Source organism: Lissotriton helveticus, chromosome 11 (assembly GCF_964261635.1).
Source record: "Lissotriton helveticus chromosome 11, aLisHel1.1, whole genome shotgun sequence".
Classification (NCBI taxonomy): Eukaryota; Metazoa; Chordata; class Amphibia; order Caudata; family Salamandridae; genus Lissotriton; species Lissotriton helveticus.
Window position 1 is genome coordinate 1185614575 of NC_136072.1, and position 22879 is coordinate 1185637453.

Sequence of the window (22879 nt, forward strand, 5' to 3'; positions counted from 1 at the left end):
TACGGCAGGCCTTAGCAATCCTGAAGGCAGCGTGCTTGGTTTTATATGAGATGGGGCTCTAGCATGAGCTGAGCCTGTCTGCAGCTTTCGGAACCATGTCCTTATAGCTGTTCTATGATATAGCCATACCATATACTCTTAAGTGCATTATAATCCTCGCGGTTGAATGCTAACTTTGGTTTGGCTTTATCAAAACATGTTGTGTAAGGAGTCATACGCTTTGGAATACTACCCCCTCGCCAGTTCTGGCGACGGGGGTAGCATTCCACCCTTCTAGAGGGAGAAGACTTGTTACTACTAATCCCGGTTAAAATTAACCAGAGCCTCAGCATCACAAAATGAATGCTGCTGCCACAGACACAAGTCTGACCTCCTGCTGCTGTGAGTCCTTCCAGGGAGGGAGGCTTGGACAATAAGTTTCCTGTCTTGGGAGCTGGTAGCACCACCCCAGACAGGCCATAGTGTATTGGAGCAGGGAGGGCTGATGAAATGAGACACTGCCTGGGGCACACAAGGAGTCCCATGCATAGTCCAATTCAAACCGGTGCTGGGGCACTCCAGCCCCAGCTCTGGAGCGAAACTGGACAAAGGGAAAGGGGTGTAACCACCCCCTTCCTGGGTCCCACCCATAGGAGGGACCTAGCAGGTAATCCAGCCCCTAAATTTGGTATAAAGGTAGGAGCCGAGTCCTAAGACTTTAGATTTATCCTGACTGAAACTCCCTTGTGGTCAAGGAGTGCACCACCAAGCGATCAACGGTTTGCTTTGTCGATGCTCCCGACAGGGCCAGAGCACAGAGCCGGACAAGACCCGACTTCCAACAGCCCGATCCACAGTCACAGCAGAGCTGAGACCCGTGGAGGTGACGAGAGACGTGGGACCGGCCATCTTGGAAAGCCAGCGAATTGCTTTTTGTGCAACTTCTGAGGCACTCTCGAAGTTGTGCATTGGGGATTGAGAAGCCCCAGCCCCGAGCACCAACTGCACCGAAGATCAGCCCTCCACGAGTTCTGCGTGGGGCCCTTCTGCATTTTCCTGCTCGACGCGTCTGTCCGGTCACTTGCCCGTTGGCTAGTGGCCTCTGTGACGACAAACCTTTTGATTTACACTGCTGGTCTGTTTGCTCCAGACTGGCCCTTGCTTCCCTAAAAAGTAGAAGTCCATCAGACCTTGCTGGTCTGATCCGTAAGCCATCTTAGATTCCTGCGTGGGTTGCCTTTCCCAAGGCTTGTTGACTCCAATGCGGAAGCCGACACCGCCGACAGCGAGAGCCTTCGTGGGACAGTCCGTATCCAGCTTCTGGTCGTCATCGACACCTCCTGGTCCACGTGGCTGTAGAGACAAGCTTCACGACATCACCTGATTGCTTCGTGACATCGCCCGGTTCCTTCCTGGTCACTGGCTAGTGACCCAGACTCTGTCCCCTCTGCTTTCAATCAATCAATCACATTTATAGAGCGCGCAACTCACCCGCGAGGGTCTCAAGGCGCTGGGAAGGGGGGGCGCTACTGCTCGAAAAGCCAGGTCTTGAGGCGCTTCCTGAAGGGGAGATGGTCCTGGGTTATTCGTAGGTGGGTGGGGAGGGTGTTCCATGTCTTGGCCATCAGGTAGGTGAAGGATCTTCCTCCGGTGGTGGTTCTGCGGATTCGGGGGACGGTGGCGGCGGAGCGAAGCTGGCGGGTGGGCGTGTAGAACGTGAGGCGGTTGTTGAGGTATTCAGGGCTCAGGTCGTGGAGAGCCTTGTGTGCGTGGGTGAGGAGTCTGAACGTGATCCTCTTGTTGACGGGGAGCCAGTGCAGGTTCCTCAGGTGGTCAGAGATGTGGCTGTGATGAAGGATGTCCAGGATGAGTCGTGCAGATGCGTTCTGTATGCGTTGAAGTCTTATCTGTAGTTTGGCGGTGGTCCCAGCGTAGAGCGCGTTCCCGTAGTCCAGCCGGCTGGTGACGAGGGCCTGGGTGACCGTCTTCCTGGTTTCAGTGGGGATCCAGCGGAAGATCTTTCGGAGCATGCGGAGGGTGTTGAAGCAGGAGGATGTGACGGCATTGACTTGCCTGGTCATCGTGAGGGAGGAGTCAAGGATGAAACCCAGGTTGCGTGCGTGGTCCGTGGGCTTGGGGGTGGGGGCCGGGCTGCCCAGAGCAGGGGGCCACCAGGAGTCGTCCCAGGCGGGGATGGCTGGGCCGAGCATGAGGACTTCCGTCTTATCTGAGTTCAGTTTTAGACGGCTGAGCTTCATCCATTCCGCGACGTCTTTCATTCCGTCCTGGAAGCTGGCATTGGCGGTGTCGTTGGTAAGGGAGCGGATCAGTTGGGTATCGTCGGCTTAGGAGATGATGTTGAGGTTTTGCTTGCGTGCGATGGCTGCGAGGGGGCTCATGTAGACCTTGAAGAGGGAGGGGCTGAGCGAGGAGCCTTGGGGTACGCCGCAGATCTTGGTGGCTGCTGCGCGGAAGGCGGACTCTTTGGGTTCTGTCGGAGAGGAAGGAGGTGATCCATTTCAGGGTCTTTCCTTGGATCCCGGCGTGGTGGAGGCAGGTTGTCAGGGTGCGGTGGCAGACCGTGTTGAAAGCCGTCGATCGGTCGAGGAGGATGAGGGCGGCAGTTTCCCCGTTGTCAAGCAGGGTCCTGATGTCATCTGTGGCTGCGATGAGGGCGGCCTCGGTGCTGTGGTTCGCTCGGAATCCAGACTGCGATGGGTCGAGGGCGCCGTTCGTCTCGAGGAAGGCGGTCAGCTGGTTGTTGACGGTTTTCTCAATGACTTTTGCGGGGAAGGGGAGGAGCAAGATGGGGCGGAAGTGCTTGAGGTCTGCGGTGGGTTTCTTCAGGAGGGCGTTGCTCTCTGCATCCTTCCAGCTCTCCGGGAAGGTGGCGGATGCGAAGGAGTTGTTGATGATGTCCCGGAGTTGGGGTGCGATGAGTCGGCTTTGTTGAAGATGTAATGTGGGCAGGGTCGGTCGGGGAGCCCGAGTGGATGGTGTTCATCGTGTGGGTGGTGTCTTCCGTGCTGACGGAGGTCCAGGCGCAGAGGGTGGTGGTGGAGGGTGTGAGAAGTTGGCCTGATATATGATGCTCACTAGTTCTAGTGATCACCTTGTATCAGTCCAAACAACCCTTATGGTGATTGGTTGTAAGTCAACCTTATAGACCAGCTATCCTAATGGTAGCATGGACAAAGCAGTCTTAGGCTAAACTCTTTTGGCATGTGAAGCCAGCTGTTTTACCACAATATAACCCCTTGAATACCAGATGAAAGGACACCACACAGGTTGTTATGAAAATAAACAGTCTATTTATTAATAACAACACCTCTGAACTCTTTATGAGGTCAGAGGGCTAAGTTAGTAACAACAAGAGAGAGAGGGCATGGGTAGCCACTCCTGTACCCCAGTACAATATATATTATAACAAAGGAGTGACAGAAGGTAAAATGATATAAATAGTGAGGTGTGATAATATCCCACTTATTGCCGCAAGTGTGATCAATACTCACACACTTGCAAGCACCTAGTCAAGGACGGTCTGTCTCCCTATGTGTGTCCAATAGGTCCCCCTCAAAGGATAGAGACCTAGTAGGCTTAGTAATCACCCAGTGTTGAAAAGAAAAAGGGGAAACCTTACTTTTAAAAGGAGCACCCTTACTTTTAGAAGGACCCTCACTCACCACTAGTTGGTGACATGCTTCATCATTGGGTCCCCGCTGGGGTGACCGAATGTCCCCCCAGCGTGCTACAACGCCTGATTACACCGGAGCAGGATGTGGTGAGTGCAACAATGCCCAAATTAGGAGGTGACTAAATGTGAAAGTGAATGTGTATTAAAAAATGCAAGAGTGTGCCTTTACAAAAGTCTTTAATAATGGCCAACTTGCATTGAATAAAAACAAAGTGGGCGGACTCTGCAGGTTCTGAGTTAGGGAACCGGAGTCCTAGTTTAGATAAAAAAAATGGTCAACATGTTTCTGCTGTAAATTTGCGTTTAGCTCAGCATTCGTCAGGACCTAGGCAAAAGTCCTCCGGTGGTATACGCGCGCTAAGGCGTACCCTCCCAGGAGGCTCAAAGTGTGAAAAATATATACATACAAGGTTGGAAATCGGATACTTTCCGTATTTTACCCACTACAATTTCAGTAGGGAAAAATACCTGTAAAGAAAGAGGAGACAGACAAAACATGAAAGGATGAAGGTTAGCCAATTTGATCCTTCAATCAGAGGGCTAAGCACATGACAATCTCTTACGAAAAATACGACAAGTTGCACAAAAATACAATGGTGCCCTAGAGGCACGACAAACATATACTAAGTAAGTGGAATGTGAAAGTCGATAAAAGGAATGGAGCTGTTCAGAGGCTGTAGGATCGTTGGGACCACGCTACACTAACACTAGGTAAGTAATAGGAGGCCCACGGAACGCGTGTGCAGAGTGTGAACTCACACACGAGATGCGTAACAACGTCTATGGACAGCACAGTTCAAGTAAAAGGTGAGTACGAACAGTCCTGACTAGGTAGGACTAAAACGACTGTGGAACTGGACACTAGGACAGTTAAACTACCCTTGAGCACCAAAATGCTCTCGTTACCTCACCCACATGCTGCGGGTGCATAGGTGTCAAAGTGTGTCGGGTTCTCGCGTTGAAGTTTATGGAGCCTGGAAGAAAAGATGCTGCAGGCGGCCAGGAGGAAGATGTCCGGTGCGATCCAAGGGTGGATCGGTGAAGAAGAGGACCTGAAAGCAGAGGGGACAGTGTTCAAAGTCACTAGCCAGTGACCGATGTGGAACCAGGAAGGAACCAGATGCTGTCTTGACTCTGCAGCCACGTGGACCAGGAGGTGTCTTCGACGACCAGGATGGAGGCATGAGCTGTCCCACGCAGGCTCTTGCTGTCGGCGGTGTCGGATCCGGGATTGGAGTCAACAGGCCTTGGCAAAGGCAACCCACGCGGTGAGTGGAAAAGGCGTCTGGTGCGGACTAGGAGAGTCCGGGGTGCCCCTCTTTTGAAAGGGAGCAAGGGCCAGTCTGGAGCAACCAGACCAGCAGTGAAGATTCAAAGGTTCGTCGTCTAGGAGGCCACTAGCCAGCCGGCAAGTGACCAGACAACGCGTCGAGCAGCAAACAAGCAGAAGGGCCCCACGCAGATCTCGTGGAAGCTAGAGGGCTGATCTTCGGTGCAGGCGCTGCTCGGGGCTGGGGCTTCTCAATCCCCAAAGCACTTGGTCGGGTTTACCTCGGGAGTCGTGCTGGAAGCGAAGTGCAGGTTCGTTCAAGATGGCCGGTCCCACGTGTCTCCTCGCACCCACGGGTCTCAGCTTTGCTGCAGATGTGAGTTGAGGTCGGAGAGGTCTGGGAATCCGGGTCTCGTCGGGCTCTGAAGTCTGGATCCTCGCGGGAAGACGACAAAGTGAAGCCGCTAGACACTTTATGGTGCCTGCAGTTGCAGGGTGGACACTCCTTGTCCACAAGGGAGATTCTTCAGTCTTCTGTGGAGCAGAACGTCGAAGTCCAGAGTTTCTTCTTGTAGAATTGTTCAGGATAATCTAATTTGGAATGGGACCAGCTCCTACCTTTATTCTCCTAAAGGGGGCTGCACTACTGACTAGGTCCCTCCCCTGGGTGGGACCAGGAAGGGGGGCGGCTACACCCCCTATCCTTTGTCCGGTTTCGCGCCAGAGCTGGGGCAGGGATGCCCAGGCAACTGGTTTGAACCAGTGTATGCACAGGACACCTTGTGTGCCCCAGGCATGTCTTATTCCTTTCAGGCCTGTCCTACCCAATACACAAAATCCTGTCTGGGGTGGTGCTAGCACCTCCCAAGGCAGGAAACTCTTTGTCCAGGCCTCCCTCGCTGGAAGGACTCCCAGCAGCAGGAGGTCAGACTTGTGTCTGTGGTGGCAGCATCCATTTTGTGATGATGAGGCTCAAGTTAACTTTAACCGGGGTTCACAGTTACATACATGTCGTGTCCCTCTAGAAGGGTGGAATGCTACCCCCGTTGCCAGAATTGGCGAGGGGGTAGTATTCCAATTCGTATGACACCTTACTCGACATGTTTTGATACTGTTATACCAGAGTTAGCATTTAACCGCGAGGTTGATAATGCACTTAAGAGTATATGGTATAGCGTTATCATGGAACAGCTATTAGGACTTGGTTCCGCAAGCTGCAGACAGGCTCAGCTCATGCTAGAGCACCATCTCGCATAATTCCAAGCACTCTGCCTTCAGGATTGATAAGGCCTGCCATAGGAGTGACTGATAGGAATATATGTGTCCATTTTGGGGTTAGATATAGGTATACTATAGCTACAGCAAAGGGTAATTACACCACCTTGTCCCAGCTGTCTTACCAGCCTGTTGTGTATGGCCAGCCAGGGGTGGCATAATACATGCTTCAGCCCCTGGTAGGCCTTGGGTTCACCTATGCCCTGGGTACCTAAGGTACACTGTACCGGGGCTGATAAGGTGTCCCAATACCAATTGGTAAATGCACCTAAAATACAGGGATGTCAATTTAGAGAGAGAACAGCTAGGCTGTGGGTCTGATTGGCAGGCCCACAGCCAGGGAAAGTCGTAAACCAGTGAAGCAAAAAGCAAAAATCTGGGGTGACCATAGGATTGCAGACCCCACTCTCCTACACTATTCGTCATCATCCTCCTGATATTTAACGTGCAACTCTGAAGGACTACATGCAGCATTAAACTGAACTCACCATCATCAGAGTCCTCAGAGTCTAACAGATGGCTAGGAGGAAGCGGATACATTTTTGGTGTCCTAAACTGCTGTTGTGCTGATTGCTGAAATGGTGTTGGACTAGTAAAACATATTGGATGTTTTATCGTGGACTGTGAAATTTTTGCCGTCGGCGATACTGACAGTCATTGGAAATGCTGTTGCCACATCTTCAGTAGAGGATGGTAACGTCGTCGACGGTATCGGTGTCTTCGTCGACGGTGGTGTAACTGTCGACAGCGTCTTCGCCGTCGACGAAGGTGTTTTCGACGTTGCTGAGTTGTCGGCGGTCTCGTTGTCTATGGTGTCGCCTACAGTGGTTGTCATTGTCGATGTCTTCTTAGTCGACGGCTTCGTTGACGATGTGATCTTGATTCTCGTTTACGGCACAGTCGTCGACAAGGGCAGCGTTAACGGTATAGAACCTCCAGAACTCACCGTTGATGTGGTAAACGCCGCTGACTATCTCGATGACGAGATACTCACTGTGGTCGTCGGTGAAGTGGGAACAGGAGTCAATGGTGAACCTGCGCCTGAGGAAGATTTGTGGCCACCTTTACCTTTAGAATGGCCAGAAGAGACTGGCTTTTTCTCAGATGTTCCTGGAATCAGAGGGCATCCAATCTCTGAGGAGATTTTAGGTTGCTTCTCCTTTTTGAGAGATTCTTTAGGCGCTTGAGAGGTTTTAGATTGTGGTTTCTTCTCCTCAGCCTGACCCTCAGGCAACCAGGGCCACTTGAGTGACAGAGGACGTGTTGCTGGAAACATCAAAAAACACAGATTGTCTTTTCTTCAGCCTAAGAAGAAGCCTTCCTTCTTTATCCCTCAAGGTCTTAGTGGAGAAGGTGCGGCAAATTTTATAATGCTTTGCCTCATGGCTGGGATAGAGGCAATAGATACACACCTTATGTGCATCATCTACATGTACCCTCTTCTTCCCAAAGGATTTACAGGCTCACAACAATCCCTTCTTACCAGACATTCTTCTACAAGAAATCCATAGAGACTTCTCTGAGAAATTTGAAGTAAACTGAGCAGCACTCAGGGAGACTACCTTACACTACGAAGTGCGGTGAAAACCTGAGGGACTCAGCCTCTCTTGGGAAGGTTATAGAGGGTGCTGGGTGCTGATTGGCTGAGTTTTCAGTTTGGTCCTTTTTGTAAAAGGAGACTAATAGGCTATAGAAAAGGTGGTTGCTACCATAATAGCCTATGGAAAGGTATTGTCTAGTACTTACTACTTTGTTATTTATGTACAGTGGGACTCCCACAACGACGGGGAATGATTCAGGCATATGAATCTATGAACGATACCAATACTGGATAACTCTAGTTACAGATAAGTAACTTGTTTCTTCTCCCAGTTCAACAGACATGGGGTCACAGCCCCAGTACTTAATAGTCAACATGTCTCCCCTGGCACAGGGTTCTGAGCCCAATCCAAACCAGTTATGGGGTCACTTTAAAATTACATTTGCAAGTGCACAACACTTCCCATTTTTGATTACCTAGGAGTCAAGTTAATGGAGAGCCGGAAGTGGAAAGATAAGTTAAGTAAAAGCACACTACTACTTGAGCACAGAGCAAACGCTATTATTAGGTTGCACAGGCAAATAAGCTCTCGTACAGTCTCACAGGCCCTGGAAGTATATTGTGGAAAGGCGCAAGGGATCGCTCTGTATGGAGCTGAGACTTGGGGTTGTACTGATGTCTCCCCACTTACTGTTGTGGAAAATAGATGTGTCAGACGGTTGGTTTCTGTTCCCAGTTGCACACCGCTAACCCCATTATTCTTTGATATAGGATTAAAAAGAATTGCAGATCTGGCTGTTCTTAGACCACTTATTTATTGGGTTTGTAAAAGGAGACTAATAGGCTATAGAAAAAGTGGTTGCCACCATAATAGCCTATGGAAAGGTATTGTCTAGTACTTACTACTTCGTTATTTATGTACCGTGGGACTCACAACACGGCGACGGGGAATGATTCAGGCATGTGAATCTATGAAAGATACCCCAATACTGGATAACTAAAATAAAAGAAGACACAGCATGGGCTGCTGTTTGCCAAGAGGAACTGCAGTTTTTGGGGCCCAGCTACTGCCTGCTGGTGGTGGTTGGAGGGACTGCCCTCTGCTAAAGGGCCCTGCGTGCCAGCCTGCCTATGCCCTGTTCTCTGGCCCTCTGCTAGAGGAACCGTAGCATTGAGGAGCACTGTGCTTTAACCCTGCTTCTTTGAATTTTCTTGAGTTGGTGAAAGGTTCTCTGGGCTTGAGACACTTTAGTGCAGCGCGCTCCTTGAAGCCTCAAGGGAGCAGTGACCTAGCCGTGGGGTGCGGAACCTGGGCTGGAAGGAGCAGCATGGCCGCTTCCCAGCCAGAAGGAACATCAGGTGTTGCATGGCAACCAGCCCCCAAGGTAGAGGAGCTGAAAGCCAGGCAGAATTGACCTCCCCGCCCCCCAAGCGAGGGAGACACTGCACCAGAAGGAAGAAGTAGAGGGCCCCGGCCTGAGGTGGGCGGGGCCAGAACCTGCCAGCTGAGTGGTGCTGGCAGGAGCCCAATGAGAGCTCAAGGCCCAGAACCGTCCCAGCAAAGCTGCGAAGATCACAGTGGCCCGGCAGGTCGACCCCGCGGGGTCCAGGAAGAGTCCAGCTTACTCGGTGTGTGGCGCAGTCTGTTTATGGCAGCAGGACCGTTAAGAGGCCAGGTGAGGAGCCGAGCTGGCATCACCCTACTTGCCAAGTAGAGCAGCTGCCCCATGTGGTAGCGGGCAGCAGCCATTTCAAGAGTTACGTTTGTGAGGGACTGAGTGAGGTCTCCCAGCCCTCGGGGGAATTTTCGTGAGGATAATACGGCACTGTTTGGTTAGGGGCACGGCAGGCCCCATTGGCTCGAGCCCTCACTTCAGGAAAGGGCATTGCTGGGCGAGCCCAGGACAGGACCCGGAGTACATTACCGTATTTTATGTGGTAGGTGGGCAGGTAACCCCAAAGCATAAGCAAGGGGGAGACCACGATTGCCTATTCAGCATTCTACTGATTATGCGGCTCGCAGCAGTGTCTGGACCTTTGCTCTCTTTCGCCGCCACAGGGGAGTTTACAGTGGGACTCCAAGGACCAGGAGCCCCGCAATTGCCACCAGCTGTGCTCCTCCCTCCGCCTACATCACTGCACACACTTCCCGCAGCATGATGGGAACACTGGATTATTTTATCACAAGAGCTTCGAATGTACTTGCTCAAGAAATAGCAGTCACGGAACGACAGCTATCACTCGATCCAGTCAAGCACTTGCCTTTCGGTGGGCTCATGTCGGACCACTCTCCTGTCCATGGTCCAACCACCAGTATTGACCATCCCTCTATGGTGGACACCCTAACGGCAACTGGGGACAGTACTACCGCCATGGAATATTCTGTGCTGGAAAACAGGGTACAGGATCAGCTTTCAGTTGCTATAACCATGTCGAAGTCCGCCCTTTCCGTAAGAAGAAAGGAACTTCCAAAGGATACGCAAGGTGCTAACAAAAAGAAGCGGGAGGGTGGTCATTCAAAGAAAAACTGTCCAAACAAACCAAAACCGACAATGATGGGAGAGAAAGGACGGAAAAATTTGGGTCAGTACGTGGAGACGGAGCCAGAGACACTTCTAGCGGCTCCGAGCATTCCCAATATATCAGAGGCCCCTGTGCCCATATTGAATAATGCTTTTTGGGACAAAGTGGGGGCGATAATTGCTGACTGTTTACTACCACTTACAAATAGATTAACTGCCATTGAAGAACATTTATTATCTCTTACCAATGTCTCTGATCGGAATTCTGGGGTCCTGGCCAAGCTAAGTCATGTTAGTAACAAACAAACCTCTCAACAACAACTCCCCTCCCTAATACTTGACTGTCCTCCAACTTCACCTGATTCAAACAACACGGGTGTAGTAAGGATGGTGGCAGACGATCAAAGTGCACAGGGGGGTGAGAGTTCGGAAATGGCTAAAAAAAGGCCAGTACCCAATGTTGCTAGATGTGGTCAGAAACAGCATCCCCAAAACATGTAACATCTAGAAATGAACACGGTGTACCCTTACACAACCAGTGCATCAACAAAACACCGCTCTTAAGAATTGATCTACCCCCTGAATCCAGCCCATACAAAGTGATCTTAGCTGGAGTACCTGAGTTGAGGAACGATAGCGAGGAATCGTACTTGACACTAAAGTATAAGGTCACCTATTGGTTTAACAAAAATAGACCACTGCCACCACATGTAACCAGTGGAATTATGTTTGTCTGAAGAGTGTCATGGGTGGATCACAGAGTAAAAGACACAAGGGAGATTGCATCCTGATAAACTTCAGAGACACACGGACGGTGCCATACATCTGTGAGTGGAGTCAGTTCACACCCGCGTCAGTTATCCAGTCTCATCCCCTCGCACTTTTATCACTCTGGCTCACTGCGAACTAGTCCAGGCTCCGAACAAGTATGGAAAACTCTAGGGTGTCTAACTGTGGTTGACTTAAGTCGGGGCAGGTTCACAGGACCCCTACTTCCTCCGGCCGTCTTACTGCAAAATAGATACGGCTGCCTGGATATGGTGGACTAACTGAATCCTTGCAACTTGCAGTCCTCTTCTGTGGATAAAAATGGGGTAGACAGTGAGACAGAGTGGAGGGAGTTGGATGATGGCACTGCAATATTCTCTAGCCCTGTAAGGGGCAGGAGTGTTGCAAGCAGCATGGTAGATACATTGACCCTAACTATTCCAAGTTGCAGCGTAATCCCTTTGGATAGATCTAAGGAGTCCGTAGTAGACTTAGCCCATGAAGGCCACCCATTGTCCCCCCTGCTGACCGTAGTGGATTTAACTGGGGAGGCAACTGAGGAGGCACCTAGGAGCATGGCTGCGGGTACTAGGGCAGAGACACAAACTCTTATCCTGGAACTTGGCAGGGTTGACTAACAAGCTGACCTGTCCCAACTGGGGCTCTTTTGTGGATGAATGTGACGTGTGTCTCTTTCAAGAGACCTGGTCTCGGACGGAGCAATATTGGACAGGATTTGCTTTGTTCTTTGTCCCGGCAGTATGGGGAGGGAGAGGTCGTCCGTCAGGGGGACTCACTGTTTGGATAGGATCCCATCTGGATGGTACGGTCAAGCCACTAAATACTTGCTCCAAAGATATCCAATGTGTAGTTCTTACTTTGCCTAATGCTTCCAAGCTAGCATAGATCAATGTCTATTCACGCCCTGTTAGTATAACCAAAGAGTCCAGTACTATCAATGACCTGTCCCTCTATCTCAACAATCCAGATTAGTACTTATTTTCTGGTGGGGGGGTCAACTTAAACTGCCACTACGAGCCCATCGAGGGTATGAGTGAAGTTGTCTTTTCGGTAGAGGACGATCACTGGTCCAGCCCTCTGATTCAGGCTTTATCGCCTAGGTCATGGACCCCGTTAACCATACAGATCACGGCATTAACCCTAACCCACTCCTTACGAGCATGCAATGGTCGCACCCCCTCTGGTACCCCAGCTAAACCTACTTTTAATAAACCTGTACAAACGTCTCATCTTGATTATATTCTGGCTGAGACAAGGTTGTGGCCAAAGGTAATTGATCTTAATGTTGCCACAAGAATTGATAGCGACCATAATGCCCTAATCTTAGAATTGGGCCTGCCCAATACCGGCAGGAGTGGTGTTCTACTTTCCGGGGAAAATGATGGTGATCTTACCCTATCCAATGACAGGCGTAGAGTAAGATGGCATACACTAGGGGAACACCCGGAACAAATAGTAAAACTCTATAGCTTGGCGATTCCTTCTTTTATAGAGGTTGCAGCCCTATTCAATCCACCTCTGCCCCCTGATTACTTAAATAAAATGGAGGCTCTCCACGAGGGCCTAGTACTTAATCTGGCAGATGTACTTAATCCTCGGGCTCCTAAGAAGAGAAATAGGGCTCCCCATTGCTCAAAGTATAATACAATTTGCCGGAAGGCAAACACAGAACTATTGCAGGCCATAAAAGATAACAATAGAACGGCAATTAAAGACAGAAGGGCACACTATAAAAGGATAACTAAGTGTGCGAAGGAAGAATGGACTATGACAAGTGGTCCACTTTAACACTTGCGCTAGCTAATAAAGACTCTTGGAAATTTTGGTCTATTATAAACACTAGCTGTGGTGAGCCGAAAGCAGCCATTGAACCCAACATATCGGCGGAAGCCTGTGAAGACCATTACTGGGCCTTGTACTCTATTGAGGGTCTCTCTGACGACCCTGAAAACACTTTAACTCAATCTATACTAAGCATGGGCGTAAAATCCTTTCAGCTCGCGGATTTTCGGCAAATTCGCAATCCGCGAACTTGCCGAAAATTCGTAAAATCCGTGCGAAGCGGATTTTTTGCTTGGTCGCACTTGCCAACTAGAATACTATACAATTTCGCGGGAGTAAACACTTGCGAACACGTAGATGCGGCGGGCAGCGACAATCTCGCAATTGCGAGATTGCAAAATTTGCAATTTCGCACAAGAAATCCACCAGCAGGCAGCATAAACCTTGAAAATTATGATTTTTATCAGAATAACTCCTCAGGTTGACATTTGCCTGCACTTTTTCTTTGCAAGGAGTCCATTGGGGGGGGGGGGGGGGAGGAAGGAAGTGCCCCACAGTCTCCAACTTCCTGTTCCTGTCCAGCAGGCTCCTCCCAGTGCTTTCTTCATGTGCTGGTCACTTTGATTTGGATCTTGACCTGGAAGGGTTACTTTTTGTGGATGCTGCTGGATATTTGGATTTTTGCAAAACTGAAAGCACTCAGCAAAAGTTCAATCTGGTCATTAGTAACCTTTCTCTGTAGTGCTTCCTGAGGGGCCCCTTCAGAGTTCATTTGCCTACTTGCAACTATTCTATGACCCTGCTCTGACCCTCACAGCAGGCTCAGAGAATAGCTACAAGTATACAACAAAGGTCCTGTTAAAAAAATTACACTGAAACAGAAAGCAATTACAGACAAAACTGAAAGCACTCAGCAGGTGCAAAAGTTCAATCTTATCATTAGTAACCATTCCCTGTAGTGCTTCCAGAGGGGCCCCTTCAGAGTTCAGTTGCCTACTTGCAACTATTCTATGACCCTGCTCTGACCCTCACAGCAGGCTCAGAGAATAGCTACAAGTAGGCCACAAAGGTCCTGTGAAAAAAATTGCACTGCAACAGAAAGCAAATTACAGATAAGGAAGCAGGTGCCAGCCAGACTGGAAGTTTAAATTCAGTGACACATTAATCAACCCCAAATTAATTCATATCAGTTGAAGCAGGGCAGGTGTGCTTGCTTTTTTTCACCCCCATAATCTACAGTGATAAACCAACCAGAGGGTGGCAGTGATGTACCAGAGGGTGGCATGGGTGTACCAGAGGGTGGCAGTGGTGAAACAGAGGGTGCTGTGAACCTGTGATGATGAACCAGACGTAGAAACAACATAGTCACGGCCGTTGCGAGCTGACAAATAAGTTCGCAATTGCGAACTGGTACAGAACCCTCGCGAACTGGCAGAAACCCTTGCGAACACACAAAAAAAACCCCGCAAATTCGCGAGAGTTCGCGGATTGCGAATCCGTAAATACGCAAGTTCGCGGATTGCCAATTCGCAAAATCCGCCCATGCTTAATCTATACTTAACATGCAGCCAGAGGTGACGAGTTTACGGATATGGAAGTTTACAATGCAATCGCTAAACTCACTTCAGGCAAAGCACCAGGCCTGGACAAACTCCAGGGTGACCTTTTCAGGCACGAGCCGAACATTTGGGGTCCATACCTTAAGATTATATTTAACGCAATCTTGAGAGGCATGGTGGTTTCCTGTACTTGGTTGGGTGCAGAGATTGTCCCCATACATAACAAGCATTGAAAATGCAATAGGTCTCGCAATAGAAGAGTTTAACATTTTTCGTTTTGCAAATAGATGAGTGGCGTTGCGTGGATGAGTGGCGTTGCGTGGATGAGTGGCGTTGCATGTGTGAGTGGCGTTGCATGTGTGAGTGGCGTTGCGTGTGTGAGTGGCGTTGCGTGTGTGAGTGGCGTTGCGTGTGTGAGTGGCGTTGCGTGTGTGAGTGGCGTTGTTGTTTGAGTGGCGTTGCGTGTGTGAGTGGCGTTGCGTGGCTGAGTGGCGTTGCGTGGCTGAGTGGCGTTGCGTGGCTGAGTGGCGTTGCGTGGCTGAGTGGCGTTGCGTGGCTGAGTGGCGTTGCGTGGCTGAGTGGCGTTGCGTGGCTGAGTGGCGTTGCGTGGCTGAGTGGCGTTGCGTGGCTGAGTGGCGTTGCGTGGCTGAGTGGCGTTGCGTGGCTGAGTGGCGTTGCGTGGCTGAGTGGCGTTGCGTGGCTGAGTGGCGTTGCGTGGCTGAGTGGCGTTGCGTGGCTGAGTGGCGTTGCGTGGCTGAGTGGCGTTGCGTGGCTGAGTGGCGTTGCGTGGCTGAGTGGCGTTGCGTGGCTGAGTGGCATTGCGTGGCTGAGTGGCATTGCGTGGCTGAGTGGCATTGCGTGGGTGAGTGGCGTTGCGTGGGTGAGTGGCGTTGCGTGGGTGAGTGGCGTTGCGTGTGTGAGTGGCGTTGCGTGTGTGAGTGGCGTTGCGTGTGAGTGGCGCTGTTTGAGTGGCGCTGTTGTTTCAGTGGCGTTGCGTGTGTGAGTGGCGTTGCATGTGTGAGTGGCGTTGAGTGGCGTTGCGTGGTTGAGTGGCGTTGCGTGGTTGAGTGGCGTTGCGTGTGTGAGTGGCGTTGCGTGTGTGAGTGGCGTTGCGTGTGTGAGTGGCGTTGCGTGTGTGAGTGGCGTTGCGTGTGTGAGTGGCGTTGCGTGTGTGAGTGGCGTTGCGTGGCTGAGTGGCGTTGCGTGGCTGAGTGGCGTTGCGTGGGTGAGTGGCGTTGCGTGGGTGAGTGGCGTTGCGTGGGTGAGTGGCATTGCGTGGGTGAGTGGCATTGCGTGGGTGAGTGGCATTGCGTGGGTGAGTGGCATTGCGTGGGTGAGTGGCATTGCGTGGGTGAGTGGCATTGCGTGGGTGAGTGGCATTGCGTGGGTGAGTGGCGTTGCGTGGTTGAGTGGTGTTGCGTGGGTACTCAGGTTTGTAATTTTAACTTCAGAACCACATGAAAACTGGGTGCTTCAGGTGTACATCAAACACCGAAAGGGCACTACACAAATGCAAGCAAAAGGAAATTGCTATTATTTAGGCACACGTGCTCTAACACCAAAATGTATCAAAATAAAAACTCACTGCGGAATGTGCGAGCACAAACCGCTGTTTTTTTTTACTGATACCTTTGTAACAAATTCTGGTTTGGCCTAATTGAATACAATCTTGGGTTTGAACAGTAACAACATTCACCACCTTACAACTAGCAGAGGGAAAAGGCAAAATAGATTAATCTCAGTAAGCAGTAAAACGAAGAATTACACTGATGTACATCCCAATCGAGTTGGCAATTTCGCCAGAGCACTAAATTCAATTAGTGGCATTGTAGAATGGAAGGACTGTCAATAAATAAGTTGGCGACGCGAAAAATAGTGGCACTAACGATGATCGGTATACGAAGTTAATGCTGGACAGTTGGTCCCTGCCGCTGCAGGTTCGCTGTGGCAAAATAACCTGTGGTGGCGTCAATACTTACTCGACAAGTACTTTGTAAAAACAAAACAACAAAAACATTAGGATTACTGTTTTAGAACTTCTGTGGAAAGATGACGTTTATAGTGGAAGGAAATGAAATAATAGAAAAAAAAATCGCCTATGGATGGCAAAACAGAAATGAGCTGTGAAGTCAAACAGTGTCCGCTGTCACGTCATCAAGCCTTTTCCGTTTACGAAATCCTGTCTCGGAAGCATGCCCATGTTTGGCCCGTCATGTGCTAACGGATGGCGTACCCTCGAAGCAGAACTTGCTAATGGGACGGACATTTTAAAGCGAAGTCATGCCGTGTTAACTAACGGAAACATGACTAACTGACTAACACCAAAGACCTAACAAAAAATAAAGAGTATTGTTTGTCACCATAAAACGGCAAGCACATTAGTTGTGTTTGACTAGAATCTTATACATATCTAGCATGTGTATAAATAATTCTAACGGTAGTAAAGTGGTTCCTCACAAAAATGTGTTTGCTTCTACGAAGAAATGTGTTACACCTTCGATAAAATCACTGTGTTTAACTACTGATTGTTCGGGAATACTTATAGAGTACTATCTAGTACGCCTCTATTTAACATGGCGGCCACCAACAACAGGCAGCAGCTGGTCGCGTCTCCTTGTATGGAAAGAACATAGCATGGCACTGACGCAATACGGGGCGACATCCTGTCCAAGCAGCGCTGACGCACGGGTGAATCACGCGGATCGGGAAATGGGGAGAAGGAGGAGGCAGGATTTAGTCGTCCCCCTCCCTCATCCCACGCCACGGTTCATAAACAAACCGCTGGCAGGTAGAGTTTTTATTAAAGAATGAGGTTGTTTTACGGCTATTTTGAACAATCTTCTCTTTCTTACGCCTATGCAAGTAGTGTCGGTATTACCGGTTCACAGTCTCTCTTGCAGAGATTATGTTTCCGCCATGGTTTATCTCCATCCTAAACTTCAAACCCACGTTCATAGCAAGTAGAACAAGGGAGGAGAGAAGGAAAGGTGACAGAGAACTGCTGGAGGAGCAAAGAGGAGAAAAGAAATGCGACACGGCGGGCAGGTGAGGGGGCGGAGCGGGTAAAAAAAAAAACAAGACGGAGGGAAAGGCAGATAAGGGGAGGGGGGAGGAGAAATGCGACACGGCGGGCAGGGGAGGGGGCGGAGCGGGGAGAGGGTGTGAAAGCAGCAGGGGACTGGAGTGCGGCTGAGGGAACTGATGTGCACACGCTTTTAAGCTCAATGAGCATGCGCATTGAGCTTAAAAGTCACGGGCACTGCAAGGAATCGCCACGATTCCTTGCAAGTTAGTTAAAGAGTGGTTAAGCCCCAATAGTCTCGCAAGCTCGATGCGCATGCGCATCGACAGGCGAGACCTAAAAAGGGCTCTCCTCTGCTCCCATCCAACTACAGACCCATAAGCTTAATCGATGTCCCCCAGAAAATCTTTGCGAGACTCATCTTTGATCGCCTACAAGACTGGATAGAAGAGTTTACAATTCTTAGTCCCTATCAGGCAGGGTTTAGGAAGAATACCTCCACCGTTTACTACTCTTGCATTGGAAAACAGTGAGAATAGAGGGAGGCAGCCTCTATTTGGTATTCGTGGACCTTTGCTCTGCATTTGATCTTGTCCCCCGGGGGAAGTTTTGGAGTGTCCTCCATGAGCTGGGCATTCCTATCCACCTTCTCCCAGTCCTGATGAGGCTACATGAGGCTAACTTTGCCCAAGTTAGATGCGGGAAAAACGGAGCTCTGTCGTCTCGGTTTCCTGTTGGCAGGGGGGCAAGGCAGGACTACGTGCTTGCACCGACCCTGTTTTGCCTCTATGTCAACGGAGTAATCGCGCATCTTAACGGACGCCCCTAAGTTGGCTGGTGACAGGGTGCCTGCCATCATGTCCGCCGATGACACCCTCTTACTTTCTAAATCACCTATGGGCATACAGCAAACATTGGATGGGTTCGAAGAATTCTGCACTGCCAGGGGATTGGAGATCAACTCCCTTAAAACCAAATTTATGATCTATAATCCGCCCAGAACTACTCGACCGAATCGAAGTCTAGGGACAACAAGAAAAGAAAGGGTACATACCTTTGACTCTCTGGGGGCTACCATCAATGAGAACATGACGTGGGGTCCTCAGCAAACAAAATCGGAACCAAAATTGGCCCAACTTTCTGGAGGAATTCTGAAGCTATCCAACAAGTCTACTAATAAACCTGTTGGTCCTCCGTTGGAAGTTTATAAATCACAAGCAAGGGGTGCTATTATGTATGGGGGTGAACTATGGGTGCATTGCAACAGGACCGAAATCCCCAGGGTCGAGAATACATTTTTAAGACAGCTCTTAGCACTCCCAACCAGTACCCCGCTCCTTCCTCTAAGGCTTGATCTGGGGATTAGATCTATTGACGAAGAATTAGCATTAAAACCTCTCAGGTTTTGGCGCAGGCTCTGGGTGACACTAGAGCTGACAAATTACAGACAGGAACTCAAAGAAATACTGACCTATCCGAGTGCTCTGAAAATCCCCTGGCTCTCCTTTATTAAGAACGAGTTCTCAAGGCTAGGAGTTCCTGCTCTATGGACCCTGAGAGCGAATGTAAATCCATCTCACGTATCACGCTTGCTAAAATTTACCGTTATGATAAATTTAATGCAGCAGTAAGTAATCCCCAGGTTGGTTCTGTTACTGCTTCATTTTTGCATGTGAAGGACTTTTACTTGTTTGAGCGATTTTTAGACGATATATATATCCAATTTTAGCAAAAAAACATTATGTCCAACTGAGGGATGAAGTTCTACCCTTACAAGCCCTTTCCAGCAAGTGGTTATCTCTTGCTTTGAAGAACTGCCCAGCTTGCAATTGTGATATTGAAACTGAGCTCCACGTCTTCTTCTTTTGCCCGGCGTACGTTAAACCGAGGAGGTATTGGCTCGTACCCCTGTGCAAAAATGTGGGCTTTCAGCATTGTATGCAAGTGCTCAGAGTGTTAAAGTCAGACACAACTGGATCTATTGTATTTGCCGTTTCGCAATTTTTGGCAGCTATGTGGCATAAGCGCAGACCCTTTGTTCAAGGAGTTTAAGTCTGGAATGGTAGCTAATGACTCTCCACAGTTTTTTTTTTATAAATTCCACTTTTTTTTTACAAACTCTTTTATCTTTACCATCTTCCGGGGCTCTGGCATGTATGAATTTTGTCTAATTGTCTCTATTTCGAAAATGTTTTAGAATTTATTCTTGTATTAGTTGATTTCCATTGCTATCGACTATTGCTAGCCGGCATCTGGGGACCCGGCCTGGCTCACCTCCTTCTTAGGAAACCGCACCCAAGCTGTTCAGCTAGCTGATTTCTCGGCTCCCTCACGTGCCGTCCACTGTGGGGTACCACAGGGTTCCTCCCTCTCTCCCCTCCTTTTCAATCTCTACATTCATCCCCTCATATCTGCTCTGCAACAGATGGATGTCTCGGTATTCAACTATGCCGATGATCTCCAGCTGATCTTTTATCTATCCCCATCCCCTGCTTCTATACACAATTTCCAAACTACCATGACCTTTATCAGCGACTGGATGAACTGCAATCACCTCAAGTTAAACCCAGTCAAGACCAAACTGGTACTTACAGGTGGCAGTCCCAGCCCCTGGACCTCTACCTTCTGGCCCCCTTCTCTTGGTTCCCCTCCTTCACCCTCTACCTCTGTAAAAACCCTGGGGATCAAAGTCAACAATGACCTCACATTGTGTTCACAGATCAGCACTGTGGTATCATCATGTTTTCTGACACTCCGCACCATTCGCAATATTTCCCGCTTCTTTTCTTTTGCAGCCCTTAAGCTTATTCTTATGGCCATGGTCATGCCACGCCTTGACTATGGCAACATCTTGTACACAGGCGCCCCCGCTTATGACCTCCGGCGCCTCCAGCTTATTCAAAATCATGCCGCCCGACTGATTTACAAACTTCCCAAATTTCACCATGTCACCCCTCTGCTAAAAGCCCTGCATTGGCTACCCATTCCTGAGCGCTCCTTATTCAAGATGGGTTGTATGACTTTTCAGGCCCTGGTAGGCACTGCGCCTGCCTTTATCAACTCTAAAATTAAAGCTTATGTCCCCACCAGAGACCTGCGTTCCTCCTCTCAAATCTTGCTATGTGTTACCCGTTTTAGGAAAAACTAAATCAGGGGGCCTGAAGTTTTCCTCCTTGGCTTCGTCCTTCTGGAATGCCCTCCCTATTGCTATCAGATCCAGTCCAACTTACCTCGATTTCCATAAAGTCCTCAAGACTTTTCTCTTTTCACGAGCCTTTTCACTCTAGTCAACCCTCTCTGTTCATTCAGGTCACCCGTCCTAAGCGCCAAGAAACCGCACGGTGATCGAGCGTTTTCAAAATCCCTTAACTTCAACTTCATCGATGTGTACTGCTTTTATATGATCTTTACCTACTTTTTATGGTATTTTACAGAAATAAAGTTTTATGATGATTATATACTGATGTGGTTATCTGTGGCGATAGGCCTACTGTTGGCATGAGGTTTCTGACATGTGCACTGTACAAGTGGCTGCTGTAGTGCATTGCTGATGATGTTTATACTGAATGCTTTTTCTAATATGTGCACACTACAGGTGGTCACTATGCTGCAATGTGGACGATGTGCTTGCATAGTGTTTCATGCTTAGTATAATCCTGCCAGTAGATACTGGTTGCACTAATTGTGACGATTATGACAATTGTCCAAGTGATTTATGTAATCCCTGTGAAGTCATGACTAGTACCTAGTGGCACAGAGATATTTATGTGATTGTGTTCTAATGTGTTTTTATGGATAATACAAAGGCTATTTTAATATATATCCGTGTGTGGAGGCTCTTTTGTGATGTGCCTAGTTGAAGCTGCTTTGTGAGTGTGTTGCTCAAACGCTTTACACAATGCCTCTGGGATAAGCCTGACTGCTCTGCCAAGCTACCAAGGGGGTGAGAGCAGGGGTTATCTTAGGTGTGCCTTGACTAGAGTAGTGGGTTCTGCCTGGCTTAGGTGCACTTGACATTGCAGGTTGGACAGAAATGAAAGGGTGCGTTCTCCATGGACCCTTTCCATGCATTTTCTTAAACTGCTTTTACAAAAATGTAGTAAGAATTCTCAAAAATGATTTTGGACTAAATGGAACCCCCAATAGCCAATACAATACTGCTGCTAATTGAATGAGATTTCGGATACTCCTACTTCAGGTGCCAGACTAACTCAGCCCAATGGCATGGTTTAAAGCAGACCGAAACAAGTTTAGGTGCAGCTACATGGCGACAGTAAAGCTTAAGGCAGTTTTGACAAGATTGCTAATTTTAGGGGGTGTTGAAGTGGCTTGCATGAGTGGTTGAGGTCTAATAGCAAAAGGTGAGCTAACAAGTATTGTAGATTTTGATCTTGTTTAACTCTCAATTATATGGAAGCACTGTAGCTTAACCATTTCTATTATACAGCTGGCATTTTATTTAATTTCTTTCAACTGATCCGGCAGCAGTCGGAGTTTCTATGTAAAGCACGAAAGATTTTAATCTCAAACTAGTAATGAACAAACTAAATTCAAGAACCATGTATCTTATTGTAAAATAAGGAACATACATTTTAAAATGCCTTTGTTTTGAGAAGGTCACAAATCAAGCAAGGCAAAGTAGATACAGTTCAAACTCATTGCATAAAAATACTTACTTGCCAGTTATAATATATGTGACAGAGTTTGTATGTTAAACGTTGCATATGGTCTGGTTTCAAAGCACTGTTGTCATAAACTACATTATAGTGCGTTGGAGTAACAGTTCCAATCCTCACAGATTGACTGACGATAAAAAAGTCATACCTGGAATACATAAAATAATGTATCTGATTTACGGAGTAAATTAAAAATACTGATTAATCTACCACATATTACTTTTGCTAATGCTTGCTCTTTCTTGTAAAACGTACTCTCCTTACAATTTTAGGTAGATTTCAGTTTAATGTATCAAAAACTTCCATAACCAAATACTATGACATCCACTTGATTTTAGGGGTCCATTACATTCTAAACTTACTATATTTTTGTAAACTATGACCATGCTTCAGACTAGAACAGATAAAAAAAGATTCAGGGACTAGAAAAGATCAAAATGCTTGCCTGTAATAGCAAGCAATGAACTAATAACTCAAGTTCTCAAACATGTGGTTTAAGCAGTATGCCACTATTGAATATTGCATTGCCATCCTGTGCAATAACTCCTTCTAAACATTAAAGAAAAACCTACCAGGGTTTCCAGTAGTTAATTCTTAGAGCTCTGGTAAGCTTTTATTCACTCCCTTGTGGCACCTGGGTACGAGGGGTTCCCAGGGCCATGTGCCCCTCTGGACCCATTTGGGCTGAGGAGGAGAAAGGGGGTAAATGCATCTCCAGCCCCTCATGTTTTTGTACACAGGGATGGGGTCCCCAGGGTCTTTGGAGGCTTG

General features: G+C 48.6%; 1 protein-coding gene across 1 annotated transcript in view; it reads right to left on the reverse strand.

Annotated features, from left to right (window-relative positions):
• PIWIL1 (piwi like RNA-mediated gene silencing 1) overlaps nt 1-22879 on the reverse strand; it is a 1966306-nt gene that overhangs the window by 46049 nt on the left and 1897378 nt on the right. The window contains exon 20 of the mRNA XM_078668015.1: nt 22109-22256. Within this exon, the coding sequence (XP_078524141.1) occupies nt 22109-22256 (148 nt within the window). The remainder of the gene's footprint in view (nt 1-22108; nt 22257-22879) is intronic.